General features: G+C 35.1%; 1 protein-coding gene across 1 annotated transcript in view; it reads left to right on the forward strand.

Moving 5' to 3' along the window:
• The window catches only part of PLOD2 (procollagen-lysine, 2-oxoglutarate 5-dioxygenase 2), an 89,201-nt gene that overhangs the window by 36,174 nt on the left and 38,001 nt on the right, over window positions 1-15,026 (forward strand). The window contains exons 2-4 of the mRNA XM_011958067.1: window positions 2,482-2,573; window positions 5,411-5,547; window positions 13,631-13,794. Coding sequence (XP_011813457.1) covers window positions 2,482-2,573; window positions 5,411-5,547; window positions 13,631-13,794 — 393 coding nt within the window. The remainder of the gene's footprint in view (window positions 1-2,481; window positions 2,574-5,410; window positions 5,548-13,630; window positions 13,795-15,026) is intronic.

Raw genomic sequence — 15,026 nt, forward strand, 5'->3', positions numbered from 1 at the left:
AACATTTGTTTGAAATGTCTCTTATGTTAATATTCTATATATTTCCCTTCCCTTTTGTGCCTTTTGCCATTGATTACGTAAGTCATTTGTCCTATAGAATTTTTCATGTTCTGAATTTTATTGCTGACATCTCTTTCCTGTCACCATATCTTTGTCTCTTTATTTCTGGTAAATTTGTAGTGTAAATGATAGTGAAATCCGAAAAGTACGTATCCAGTTTAGGTTACATTTTCTAACAGTAATACTTCGTAAATGGTGAGATGGTTGAATTTTTGAATTGGTTGATAAAAGCATGTGGGTGATACGTGTCAACACTATTGTTTTTTTCTTTTTTTTTTTTTTTTTTTCTTCAACTAAGACTTATTGCAGTCATGATACTGAATAGCAAGTTAGAGGAAATGGCTGTTCATGTGTAATGTTACTAACCTGACCTTTCTTTAACAAAATTACGTATTTGTGATTTGGTTTAGGTTATTTTATAAAGAGCAACAGTGCTGAAACAGTAGGAGCTCTTATTTGGCATAGGATTGCTAGAAATAGTGAGACTACACATGAGTAAGCTTTGCCTTCTGAGTCATTGGATTTGGTAACATTTTTGTCTACTCAAGGGTCTGGCCAACTTTACTTTTCCTACTAAGGATGATGAAATCCTTGCTGTTAACTTTATGCTGGAATTGTAAGTGTGAAAATTCATCCAGTAAAACCCGAAACTTATAGTTAATTCTTATGATTTATATAGAAGAATTTAAGTAAGAAATATAACTTTAAATAGAGTAACTTTATTACAGATAGACTTTAAAAGCCTTTTTGTTCTTATAAAATGTGGTATTCCCTATTTTGAAATTTATTCTGAATAATGTTAAATTTTCATAATCAGTTAAGCTCTGTTTGAAACTTTATAAATGAAAATTTTTTTAAGTAGTTAATTTTAAAAAATATTCTTAAAATATATTTACTAGGGCCTGATCACCCAGGCTGGAGTGCAGCCATGTGATCTTGGCTCACTGCCGTCTCTGTCTCCTGAGTTCGAGCGATTCTCCTGTCTCAGCCTCTTGAGTAGCTGGGATTACAAGCGTGTGCCACCATACCCGACTAATTTTTGTGTTTTTAGTAGAGACGTTTCACCATGTTGGCCAGGCTGGTCTCAAACTGCTGCCCTCAAGTGATCTGCTCACCTCGGCCTCCCAAAGTGCTGTGATTACAGGCATGAGCTACTGCGCCTGGCCAGGAAATACCATTTTCTTAGAAAAAAATCTAAGACTGTTGATGTTTATCTTCATGGAAATGTTGTTGTTTTTTTTTTTTTTTGGTTGACTAATGGATGTTTGAATTTAGTATTTGTATATTGTGCTGATTTATATTTTATTGTAGTTATTTTCAGAATTTGATGGATAAATACGTTGGTTCATCTGCTATAATTTTTATAATGCATTATTGCCATGTTTGGTGATTATTGCTTAGGGGATACTCAAAACCTGTATTGTTTTCTTATAAATAGAGTGCAAGTGAGAAACAAATGATGTTACTCAGAGAATATTGAAAAGATGTTAGTTTTGCTTTCTTAGTGTGTGGGTCCTTCTAAATCTTTAGTTAAAAACAACAACAACAACAACAACAACAAACTGTTCCAGCCCTTTTGGCATTTGTTGATGCACTTGTTTCTTTTGTACGTTTTCCAGCATGCCTTTTCCTATTAATAATAATCATTATCTGTAGTAGCTTATTGTAGGTGTTTTGAGACTATTCCTTAACTCTGTCTATTTCTACTAAAAAGTGTTATGTGGGACTGAAAATAATAATTCATTATAAAATGGTCGTTAACAGTTGTGTATTTACTAGGGCAGTGGCTATTTTGATTTCATTTATTCTTTAAAGATAAACCAAGACACAATAAATAATGTTGTCACTTATAAGAATTTTCATAAAAAAGCAATCCCGGATAGTAGAAAAAAAATTCAGATTTTGTTTTTAAATATTTGCTCCCAGTTGTCACAATTTATTTTAGAAAATTGGGATCAGATTTAATGATTGTATTGTTTTTTGTATATGTCATTATTTTGATGAATATAATTTGCTGATATCCTCACTGATGTCATAAATCAGGAATGATTTATAGATGATGGTGAAGTTTGTTAATTAGATAATGTCAGAGAATCTTAATCATTATGGATTATAAAAAATGTTCATTTTATGGAAGTTTTTCTCAATGTTGAAATACTCTATTGATGGCATGCTTTTTCTTAATCATCGGTGTACTTTTTTGCATTGAAATAACTGTCATTTGAAGGTTCATCATTTGTCAGTAATATAACCAATTTGAATCATCTGTTGTTTCAACAGCTCTTTGTTTAGTCTTATATAGATCAACAAACCAGAATATTCCCATGGGTTTAGTGAGGTCTCTGATTATTGTAGTGAGTTGTAAAATGTGAGCATTTGATCTCTTGGTAAATCTTCTTGTGTTTCCTTTTGTCTTTGCAGATAAATTATTAGTCATAACTGTAGCAACCAAAGAAAGTGATGGATTCCATCGATTTATGCAGTCAGCCAAATATTTCAATTATACTGTGAAGGTATGGTATATCCTTTAACCTTTGAAGATCCTATAATGTATGCCTAAAGTACAGTTTTCATAATAACAGCACTACAATCTGTAATCCTCACAAGGAAGATAGCGTTTGGTTACATAATTGCTGTTAGTTTGGATAGTTTTTGGGCTTATTAATATTTCCTAACACAAATAAATGGTAAATGCTTGAGGTGAGGGGATAGCCAAAGTATTCGGATTTGGTCATTACACATTGTATGCCTGTACCAAAATACCACATGTACCCCATAAATATGCAACTATTATGTACCTGTAATAATTAAAATAAAATAATACTGTGCTACTTAAACAATAATTTCTTAATTTTTGCCAATGCTTTGCATAAATATGTTCTATAAAACAAAAAAATATGTTAATATATATTTGCATATATATAATTTCTTTCTGGCAGGTCATATACAAATACAATGTAAATAAAATTTGGCAGGGATTTTTTTCACTGAACAATTTTTTCTGTAATGGGCTTCGCTATCATAGGATGATTCTTTGTTTACAGAGAATTAGAAACATAAATGTGAAGAGGGTGCCTTTTCTGTCGAGAATTGCTTTTTTTTTTTGGTTCGTTTGTTTTCATTTAGAGGAATTTGGGAGCATTGTGACTGTATTTTTAACCAAAGTGTTTTAGAAAATTTATCTCCAGGTGAACATCTCATTGACAAGTGATCAGAGGAAACCTGGGGAAACTGATAGAACTATTAAACTTAGCTATGAGAGGCCTGACATTTTATTTACTTACTTGTTTTTTTTAATAGAAAGAAGGATCTGTCAGCCAAGTCTTTTCTACAAATAAGAGGAGAACAAGGAGATACCTAGGTAGGAACACAAAAAGCAAAACAACTTTTTTTTAAAAAAAGAAGAAAGATTACTTTTTGGAGTAAAACTGATCCATTTGAGTATGTAATGTATTAAAAAGGTAGTTTTTATTAAATAACCACTGGAATACTAAATATAGATGTAAATATAGAACAGCTTAATGTTAATATAGAATAGCTAATAAACAGCTAAACTTTGCTGAAAAGGAGATGTAGTGGTAATAACTAGATGTTTAATATAGGATAAATGAAAAACGTTAGAAATATGTTACTATGGTAGAAGAAAAATGTATGCACCAGCAGGAGATACTGGGGAAATAAAATTAAAATTAGGATAAAATAATGCTGAAATCTAGTTGGGGAATCATTAGGGTTCAGACTGGAGAGAGAGTGGAATGTTTCTTATGTGCAAGGTGCCTTGTAGGGAAATTTATATATCATATGCTATTAAGTCACTATATGAACCGTGTAAGGTGGATACTACTTTATTTCTGGATGAGGAAAACTTGTCCCAATGCAAATAACTATAGAGTATAATATCAGATCTTGGACCCCATCCCCACTTAACTTACTGGATTTTATGATCTTTTTGCTGTCTCCTCATGTAATGCAGTGGTTCCCAACGTGTGGACCTCAGACCACCAACATCTGCATCACCTGGCTGCTGGTTAGAAAGAAAAAATAGTCAGGCTCCACCTCAGACCGACTGAATTACAAATTCTGGGACTGATACCCTGAAATCTGTGTTTGAACAAGGCTTCCATGAGATTCAGATGCACACTGAAATTTGACAACCACTAGTGTAGTGGAAAGAACATAGAGGGTGGTGCTTAACATGGTGTATGGCACAGAGCAGACTCTCAGATGTCATTGGGTCCAATATTGCTTCAGAATTAGGGATTCCAGATGGGTTGTGAAACAAATCTCAGGGCCAGAGGAGGCCAGTTTTTAGAGCAAGTAGTATTAATGCTTCTAGATTAGCCTAGTTTGAATCCAGATCCAAAACAGCTTGAGTGTTCTTGGGTTGTGTTTTTCCCTCAACCTTCCGCAAAGGAAGTAATAAGTTTTAACAAGACATTTGAGGCTGGGAGCCCCACAGGCTTTCCCGGAAAGACTTATCTCTGACTCAGTATTAAGTAAAGATAGAACTAATAGTATTTATTATTAAATTTTATTTTATCCTTTTCTTGTGTGTTTATTTTTAATTTCATTCTCCATTAATTTCCCAGATCTTTTAGTAGATTATTATAATGGCAACTTCAGACTTTGTTTTGATGAAACGAAGAGAAAAGGTGTGTGTTGTGTGGGGGAAGGGACATGTATTGTACTTTTTGCATTTCCAATTCAGGGAGCAGCTGCTGAGGCTCAAGCAAATAGTAAAGAGAAAGGGTACAGGATAATTAAAATGAAATTTAAAGTAATCGTACTTAGGCAGTTTTTTACATTGAAAAATCCTTGTTAAGCTTTAGACAATTACATAAGTTTAAGATGTATAAGGTAAAGAAGGTGATTTTTTTTTTTCTTGATGCCCTCTGTAATTCCCTGAAAAACCCATTTGGGTTCAGTAGGAAAATCACTTAAAGGCCTCTCATCTAGGAGTCACTGAGCTTCAATATTGATCATAAAGATTTCTTGCCAGATTGAAAAAAAGTTATATGGGAAATTTATTCGTTTTTCTTCTTTTTGGTCTAAACAAATAGGAATAAAATGATACGATGTGAGAAATACTTTGTGGGTCTACTTCCTTGGGTTAGACTCACAACTTTTGAGATGGTAAAATTGAGAAGGGCATTTTGTGGATGGATAACATTAAAGAATTATGATCTCACTTAGGCATCTAGATTTTTATTTTCTAGCATCATGATTTCATGAAACATTAGAAGAGTGGTTATTGTACAGTACTGTTCAAGTTGATGATGTCTTTAAGTTTTTCATAGTACTTTCATAATTTGAGTTTTGCTCAGGAGTGAAATGTTGATTTTGTTCATAGGTCCTTGGTCAAGGAGAAGAATGGAGAGGTGGTGATGGAATTAATAGTATTGGAGGGGGCCAGAAAGTGAGATTAATGAAAGAAGTCATGGAACACTATGCTGATCAAGATGATCTGGTTGTCATGTTTACTGAATGGTAAGAGAAACACCTGTGAATTTTAAAATCTATATTAAATTAATTTTTCAAGAGCTGAGATTTGTATTTGTAGATGATGTATTAAAATATGGTTGGGCGGGTGGCTCACGTTTGTAATCCCAGCACTTTGGGAGGCCTAGGCAGGTGGATCACAAGGTCAGGAGTTCAAGACCAGCCTGGCCAAGATCGTGAAACCCCGTCTCTACTAAAAATACAAAAAATTAGCCGGGCATGCTGGTGGGCGCCTGTAATCCCAGCTACTTGGGAGGCTGAAGCAGAGAATTTCTTGAACCCAGGATGCGAGGTTGCAGTGAGCCAAGGTTGTGCCACTGCACTCCATCCTAGCGACAGGGTGAGACTCCATTAAAAAAAAAATTATTGACAAGGAATCATTGTTTTAAAAAGTAGATATTACTCAGTTATAAAACTATTGCATTAATTAGTTCTCATGCTACTATAAATTCCCGAGACTGCATAATTTATAAAGAAAAGAAGTTTAATTGGCTCACAATTTCACAGGCTGTATAGGAAACATGATGCTGGCCAACTGCTTGGCTTCTGGGGAGGCCTCAGGAAACTTAGGATCATGGCAGAAGGCAAAGGAGGAGTGAAGGTCTCACATGGTTAGAGCAGGAGGAAGTGAGGGGAGGTGCTACATCCTTTTAAACAATCAGATCTCATGAGAACGCTATAATGAGAACATCACTAGGGGGATGGTGCTAAACCATTAGAAACTGCCCTCATGATCCAGTCACCTCCCACCTGGCCCCACCTCCAGCACTGAGGGTTACATTTCAACATGAGATTTGGTTGGGGACGTAGATTCAAATTATATCAACCATGGTCTGACATGATGTAATGCCATCAAAGACGATGAATTACCATGAATACTAATGAGACAACATGGCAAGAGCGAACTAACATTTTTGTGAAATTCATACTTTAGTCTTTAGTTAAGAATAAATATCATATTGAGCTTTACTCTTGAGAAGGGTGACTTAATGGATTCTGGTTAAACAGAAGAAAAAAGACCACGCAAAGTTATAAACACAAGTGAGACGTAAGAAAGCCTGTGTTACTAAGAAAGAAGACCCTTTTTAATGTAAATGTATTTTGTGTAATATTTCCTTCTCCTAATTAAAATATCCACTGTCTTTTTTTGCCATCTTCTTATAATTTTATAATAACATCAAATTGTCATGAGTTATTAGTTACTACTTCCTTTCTTTTGTTCTCTGTATCTTATTTGTTTTTGCTATTGATTGCTCATTTTAACTCCTCGTGAACTTTCCCCTTGAACTTAGGAAAGTCGTTTTACATGTTTCTTCTCAACTTGAAAATGTAAAGACACAAATTATTTGCAGATGAAAAGAGTAATATTTTTATGCATTAATATACATAAGAAAGTTGTAAATTATGAAATGAAAATAGATATTAATATAATGAAGTGTGCCGTACACACTTAAAAATTTTCAAAAGGTACATAACACTTGCATCTGTAAAATTTTCCTGTTGTATTTTATGCAAAAAATTAAGTCCTACTTGTGGTTACCTCTTTTGCAAGATGAAGTATGGTAAGGCAAGTATTAGCCATAGTATACTGGCAATTTTTCTACAGCATTTGTTGTTTTTTTTACACTTAGAAAAAGAATACCAAGTTCATTAAAATAGCTCTGTAGAATAAATACTGAGTCTGTTTTGGTTACTGAGTATGGACGAGCATATTCGGAAGTAGATTGAAATGAGGGAAAAGAAGGTAACATACAAAAAAGTGTTAGGTGTTCACATATGTGTAGATTGCCCCTGGGTATTCTTGTATCTGATTATTTTGTCTGACTATTATATGTATGTAGGTGTGTATTCCCAAAATGGATTGTCTGCTTGAATTTTATTCTTCTTAGGAAAAAGTACTAGGCATCACTCATGTTCAAAATATGATGCTGGCTGCTATGGCTGGATCTGTAAAATATGCTCCTAGCTGCTATGGCTAGGGGACTGACTGGGGCAGAAATTCTCATCTCTGGATATATTTCTTTCTCAGCAACTTGGTATTTGTTGTATCTGGCATGTGGTGGCTACATCATAATAGATGATAGGAATTTCAATTTTTTTTCTTAAATATTTATTTCTTCATTATTTATTCGTTGATTTAATGAACACTTATTGTGCTTTAAATATGTATCATATTTGAGAGTTCTAATATTGCAGAAATAAACTTAACTGTCACTTCTTAACTAGAGGGAATTTTTCATTTAATTTATTCTATCATTTCACAAGTAAAGAGACTGACCACGAAACAAGTAGATATTGCTTATGGTCCTACAGGTAGATAGCAGCTTGAGCAGCTTGCAGTCTTTGCCACCATTTTCTCTTTGGCTGCTCTTTATCTTAGGTGGTGTTATAGCTCTTGGACAACTCTCAGAAGTCATTTTGGAGGAAGTAACCCTCCAGCTAGACAGTGTCCTCATTGACTTCCACCTCTGCCCAGCTTCAGCCAGGATTTCATATTCAGCAAATGAAATTATATACTATTCCGAGGAACATCCCACATGTAATATTTAGCTTTTTTATTGATGCATAATATTTATACGTATGTATGTGATACATTTGATATTTTGTTACATGCATAGAATGGTAATGATCAAGTCAGAGTATTTAGGATGTCCATCACCTCAAATATTTATCATTTGTATGTGTTAGAAACCTTTCAATACCTATCTTTCAGCTGTTTTGAAATATAGAATGTGTATTGGTCCATTTTTATATTGCTGTAAAGAACTGCCTGAAACTGGGTAATACATAAAGAAAAGAGGTTTAATCGACACACAGTTCAGCATGACTGGGGAAGCCTCAGGAACCTTATCATCATAGTGGAAGGCAACGGGCAAACAAGGCACCGTCTTCACAAGGTGTCAGGAAGGAGAAGTGCTGAGCAAAGCTGGAAGAGCCCCTTATAAAACCATAGGATCTCATGAAAACTCACTATCATGAGAACAGCATGAGGGAAACTGCCACCATGATTCAGTTACCTCCTCCTGGTCTCGCTTGACATGTGAGGATTTTGGAGATTATGTGGATTACAATTTAAGATGAGATTTGGGTGGGGACACAAAGCCTAACCATATCACAGTGTGTTAACTATAGTCACCTTACTCTGCTATAGAGTGTTAGAACTTATTCTTTCTATCTAACTGTGTGTTTGCATCCATTAACCAACTTCTTTTCATCCCACTTGGCCCCCACACACCCTTCCCAGCCTCTGATAACTATCATTCTGCTCTCTACCTTTAACTTTTTTTTTTTTTTGATGGAGTCTCACTCTGTTGCCCAGGCTAGAGTGCAGTGGTGCGATATCGGCTCACTGCAACCTCTGCCATCGGGTTCAAGCGATTCTCCTGCCTCAGCCTCCTGAGTAGCTGGGATTACAGGCACCTACCACTAGGCCCCACAAAATTTTGTATTTTTAGTAGAGGCCGGGTTTTACCATCTTGGCCATGCTGGTCTTGAACTCCTGACCTCGTGATCCACCTGCCTCAGCCTCCCAAAATGCTGGCATTACAGGTGTGAGCCCCCGCACCTGGCACCTTTAACCTTTTTAGCTCCCATATATGAGACCATCTGATACTGTCTTTTTGTGCATGGCTTGTGTCATTAACCTAATAACCTCCAGTTCTAACCATTTTGTTGTTGTAAATAACAGGATTTCCTTTTTTATGGATGAATAATATTCCTTTATGTATGTACTCCATATTTCCTTTATCCATTCATCTGTTGATATATACTTAGATTTGTTCCATATATTTGCTATTATAAATAGTGTTTCAGTAAACATGGAAGTATAGGTATCCTGTTGATACACTTATTTTCTTTCCAACAGCACAACAAAAATACCCCATGATCAAGTGGGATTTATCCCAGCAATTCCAGGATGGTTCAATATTTAGCTGTTAAAATAGTATTCATTTTATGCCAACTAACTCCCTTTCCCTCCCTCCAAAATTTATAAAATAATTTTAATCATTTCATTGCGATTTTTATCATAATCTGTTGTGCAAGGTCAACTGGGTAAGTGAGTACTTTTAACTGTGTGTGTGTGTGTGTGTGTGTGTGTGTGTCTGTGTGTTTTAATGGTGGGTGGTTAGGAGTGGATCCATAGTGTTGGTTTATGGTGTTAATTATCTCTGGAAATATAGACATATGTTTCAGGTGAAGATATGGTAAAAGAAAAGAATTATCAGGTGTGAAACTACTTCTGTGCTGCTGATAGTTTGGATGATTATAATTTTTTGCTGAAGTTTATGCCTATAATGATAAAGGATTGGGGCTCAATGACAAGGTTAGGGAACACTTCTGTTGCTTTCTTTTTTGGCTATATGGGAGCTTTTGCTTCTTGTTGAGACTCAGCATGATAGATTCTGTGGCCTGTAACACTGCCTGTTTTTGCAAAAAGTTTTGTTGAAATGCAACTGTGCTCATTTGTTTACATATTGTCTGTGGTGGCTTTTGCAACACAGCGACAGAGTTGTCACTGTGACAGACAATATGGTCATCAAGACCTAAAATATTTTCTGTAAAAGGCCAGAGAATAAATATTTACTGACTCCCGCTTTAGGCCATAGTTGAGAACCATTGATATGGTCTGGGAACTGGCACAGAATCATTTTTAAAAGAGTTTGTCAGACAGTCTTAATTATGAGTGGGGAAGAGATGGGTAATGTGGAGGTCTCTAGGGTTTTAAAATTAATCTAGCCTTGTACCTTCTAGTGGGAGTGGAGAGGATTTGAATGCAAAATAAATTAAGTAGACAGAATCAATAGGATTAGGGAAAAGATTCCATGAGATAGGCCATGGAAAGAGAGGAGTGAAGGCTGAATGAAAGATTTTCAACCTAGTTAACTGTGTGGTTGATGGTGTCGCAGAAGTAGGGAACACAGAAGGACAAAACGGAAAAACACTTAGGAAAATCTCAATCATCTTTTGAGATAGAGCACTGACATGTCTGGCAGGGGACTCAGTATGACCACATCAGGTAGAGTCTTATGGTTTTTGCAGGACCCAGGCATACTTACCACAGTTTTATGTGGCAAGTTTTATTTTCTTCATCTGTAAATGGACTCAGTTTCTGTGAGAATATTTTTATGACCTGTGTGCATTTTTAAAAATTTGACAATTTGACTTTTTGTAGCCAAAATAAATTTAAGTAGGAAACCTTTCTTGCCTTTTGAGAAGTTTTAAATAAGTTCAAATAACTTTTCTAAAGTATTTAAACACAGAAATAGCAGTGCTACTAGAATGAGATAGGAAAAGTTTCAGCAACGTGAAATTTTTCTTCAAAGGCAAATTTTTAATTGAATTATGTGATAACTTTTGTCTTGACTTTTTGCCTTAAAATGATTGTGTTTTGTTATAAAGATAATGCAGGGTTATAAAACGCTGAATTATACAAGTTGCCATAACTCCTTTTTAAACAACTGACATTTATTAATAGTTTGAACTGTACTATTTATATAATCTGTATCCATCATTAGGGTTTCAAAGACAAAAAATATTCACTCACATGCCAAAGTGCATTTATAACTTTTTTTAATTTTTAAATTTTATTTTTATTTTGCTTTAAGTTCTGGGATATATGTGCAGAACGTGCAAGTTTGTTACATAGGTACACATGTGCCATCATGGTTTGCCACACCTATTACCCTATCATCTAGGGTTTTCTTTTTTTGAGACCAAGTTTCGCTCTGTTGCCAGGCTGGAGTGCAGTGGCACGATCTCAGCTCACTGCAACCTTCACCTCCTGGGATCAAGCAATTCTCCTGCCTCAGCCTTCCAAGTAGCTGGGATTACAGGTGCACACCACCACGCCCAGCTAAGTTTTGTGTTTTTAGTAGAGATGGGTTTTCACCATGTTGGCCAGGATGGTCTTGATCTCTTGACCTCATGATCCACCCGCCTTGACCTCCCAAAGTGATGGGATTACAGGCGTGAGCCACTGTGCCTGGCCTCATCTAGGTTTTAAGCCCTGCATGAATTAGGTATTTGTCCTAATGCTCTCCCTCTCCTCCCTCCCCCCCCCCCCAACAGGCCCTGGTGTGTGATGTTCCCCTCCCTGTGTCCATGTGTTCTCATTGTTCAACTCCCACTTGTGAGTGAGAACACGCGGTGTTTGGTTTTCTGTTCCTGTGTTAGTTTGCTGAGAATTATGGGTTTCCACCTTCATCCATGTCCCTGCAAAGGACATGAACTCATTCTTTTCATGGCTGAATAGTATTATGTGTATGTGCCACGTTTTCTTTTTCCAGTTTATCATTGATGGGCATTTGGGTTGGTTCTAAGTCTTTGCTATTGTAAATAAGGCTGCAATAAACATATGTGTGCATTTATCTTTATAGAAGAATGATTTGTAATTGTTTGGGTGTATACCCAGCAATGGGATTGCTCGGTCAAATGGCATTTCTAATTCTAGATCCTTAAGGAATTGCCACACTGTATGCATGCTGCTACCTGCAAAATTTCATATTCAGTTTGGTCAGAGTCTCCAATCATAAGATGCTCTGACATCACAAGCTATTTTTCCCCATCTCCAGGCAATGCACAAAGGTTCTGTTTATCATTCACATGGTAGTCTCTGTTTCAGAGACTGGTTTATTTGCCTCACTTCTCATGGCCCAATTACCCATAAAACTGGTCTTATTTCCCAGTCTTTGTTATTAAAAAAACAATTATCAACAACTTACAGTCTTGAGGAAAATACTATCATTAAATCGGGTTGAGGAAATCAGTTGTACTTAGCAGAAAAAGTACAGTGTTATGTTTTGTAATGTCAGATTAATCCGTTTTTTTTTTTAAATACACGGCAAAGTTTGAGGTTTCAGTCAGAAAAATTTTATTGTAACTTCAAGTTCAGTTTCAAAAGTGCAAGTATTTGGCTAAAAATAAAATTATTTTAACCTACAGATTTGTAAAAGCTTTGAAGTGAGTTTTCCTCTGTCTCTCCCTTCACTCTAGTCCCTTTCATGTTAATTTTTAACTTTGTTCAGTGTTTACAGTGTGCCAGGAGTTATTTTTAATTTTTTAAAATTATAACTTGAGGATATAGATACTACTTTTCCCTCCATTTTATACTTTACACTTAAGTGTAAAGAGGTTAAGTGACTTGTCCTAAGGTTATTCGCATATCAAGTGGCAGAGCTGGGATTAGAAACCCACCTGGCAGACTTCAAATTGTGTGATGTGAGTGGCTTTATAATTATGCTACTAGCTAGCTGGGATGGTAAGTCGTTAATTTATCATCACTGGAAACCTTTGGTCTTAAGGTGCACTGATGTAAAAAAATGTAAAATAATTTGTGATTGTAATGAATAAAGAACTTACTGCAAAGTAGAAAAATTTTAGATAGTAGCTTTTATATTTCACATTTTGTTAAGTCATTGTGATTCTGTGAATGAACTATGAGGAAGAAGGTCATCAGAAAAATCAATGAAATTATAGATATTAAATGGTAGTGTCAGTTTTTACAAAAATTTCCCGAGTATATTGAGCTTTAAAAACCTGCAGTTTTCTGAACACACTTATTTTAAGATTCCATGCTAAACAGTCATTCAGATATTCAGCATATATTGATGACATTTAGCAGTTAAACACATTTTGTCAAAGATAATTCTTCAGAAAGTGTAATGGACTGGTACAAATTCACTTGAAATATTAGGCAGTTATGGCAACTTCTGTAAATGACTGTATCTGTATTATTAAGTTATACAACAAGTAATTGCATTTCTACCATTTCAATCCTGTTTTAGAATTTCAATTTGGGAATAAGTGATTATTGGAAAAAAAATTAAGGCTACACTAAAAAAGCTGTCTTTCATTTGGACTTCATTTGCTAATGTAATGTAAACACTAATAATTCAATACAATTCATATAATTTGAGAGAAATTTTGTTTGGTGTTCTGTGTAAATAGTTGGCACAAGTATTAATCTTGCATTGTATTCTAGATTCTGACTTTTGCTAGGGAACTTTTCATGGTTTATGTGCCTAGATTCTGACAAGTATATTTTAAAACACCTTTTTTCCTCATTGAACAGCTTTGATGTCATATTTGCTGGTGGTCCAGAAGAAGTTCTAAAAAAATTCCAAAAGGCAAACCACAAAGTAGTCTTTGCAGCAGATGGAATTCTGTGGCCAGATAAAAGACTAGCAGACAAATATCCTGTTGTGCACATTGGGAAACGCTATCTGAATTCAGGAGGTGAGTTAGATACTGGAAGAAAAGTTTAATGCAAGTTATAAAGACTAATGAAACAACCATTTTTGTAGATGTAGTAACTTTAGATATGAAGTTTTAAATAATCCTTATCTTACTATTACTATTATTGACAAAGCATTTTCCCATTTATTATGTGAGTTGGTGTTCCTAAAAACACTAGGTAGTATAAATGTTATAATTTCCACATTATAAGTAAGGAAACTCATGTTTTTCAAATTTAAGTGACTTCTAGAGATATTCTGTTGTTAAAAAAAGAAAAATACAAATCCAGTTCCTTTAATTATGACACATTGAGAATTTTTTTGCTGTAGGATAAGATTAGTAAGCTTCCTTACTTGAAAAAAAATTATTATCAGTCCTCAATCAAGTAGCTTTTAAGAATAGGTATTACTTAATATTATCTGATTTTAAACATTTTGGGAATAAATAAATGATTTGTCTTGAACTCAGTAGTGAAAAATATCTAACACTGGGTTTCTGGGTATACTTAATATTGCATTAGCTGTGCTACTATGGATTAAAGGAACGAACTACCACATTCCTTAGTCCAGCCTTTTGGAAATTAAATAAAATTTGACTTTGGGCATTGTGATGGCTACAAATTTATTTTTACTAGTTTGAGATTAATGTAAACATAGGGACAAAAGACATAACCAAATAGGATGAAGGACATGTTAGAGAAACAAATTGGGTACAAATTGCAAACCACATTGGAAAAATGGATTTTGGGGGTGGTCTATGTATATATAACCAATACTATCCAGGCTAGTTAAAATAAGTGCTGCTCCAGGTTCTAGGCTTTGCTTAGCCACTAGGAAGTGATTTAGTTTCTTGGTAATGCCTCAATTTCAGCTCTTTGCACCTGCACTTTATTTTATCAACCTATTCCCACACTTGTACCTTGGAACTGTGATAGCTCATGTAGATTTTGTACTTTTGAAACTTTAAATTCCAATTTGTACTGCCTGGCTTCAAATCTCTTTTCCTCTTCATCTCAATATTTCTACAGGTAATGCTTTCTGGGATCTCTTGACCATTTTCTTTTCTCCAAATCTATCTACCACCTTGGATTTAACTTCCATATTCAAGTGAGCACCTAGGGTTTATCATATTGGTTACTCTGTGCTTCTTGCCTTAGCAGTCTGTCTCTGTTGGACTTCCAGTTCGTGAACCGTCAAAGCCTCTCCCTAATACGGGTACCCACCCTCACTTCT

Source organism: Colobus angolensis, unplaced genomic scaffold, assembly GCF_000951035.1.
Source record: "Colobus angolensis palliatus isolate OR3802 unplaced genomic scaffold, Cang.pa_1.0 Scaffold46, whole genome shotgun sequence".
Classification (NCBI taxonomy): Eukaryota; Metazoa; Chordata; class Mammalia; order Primates; family Cercopithecidae; genus Colobus; species Colobus angolensis.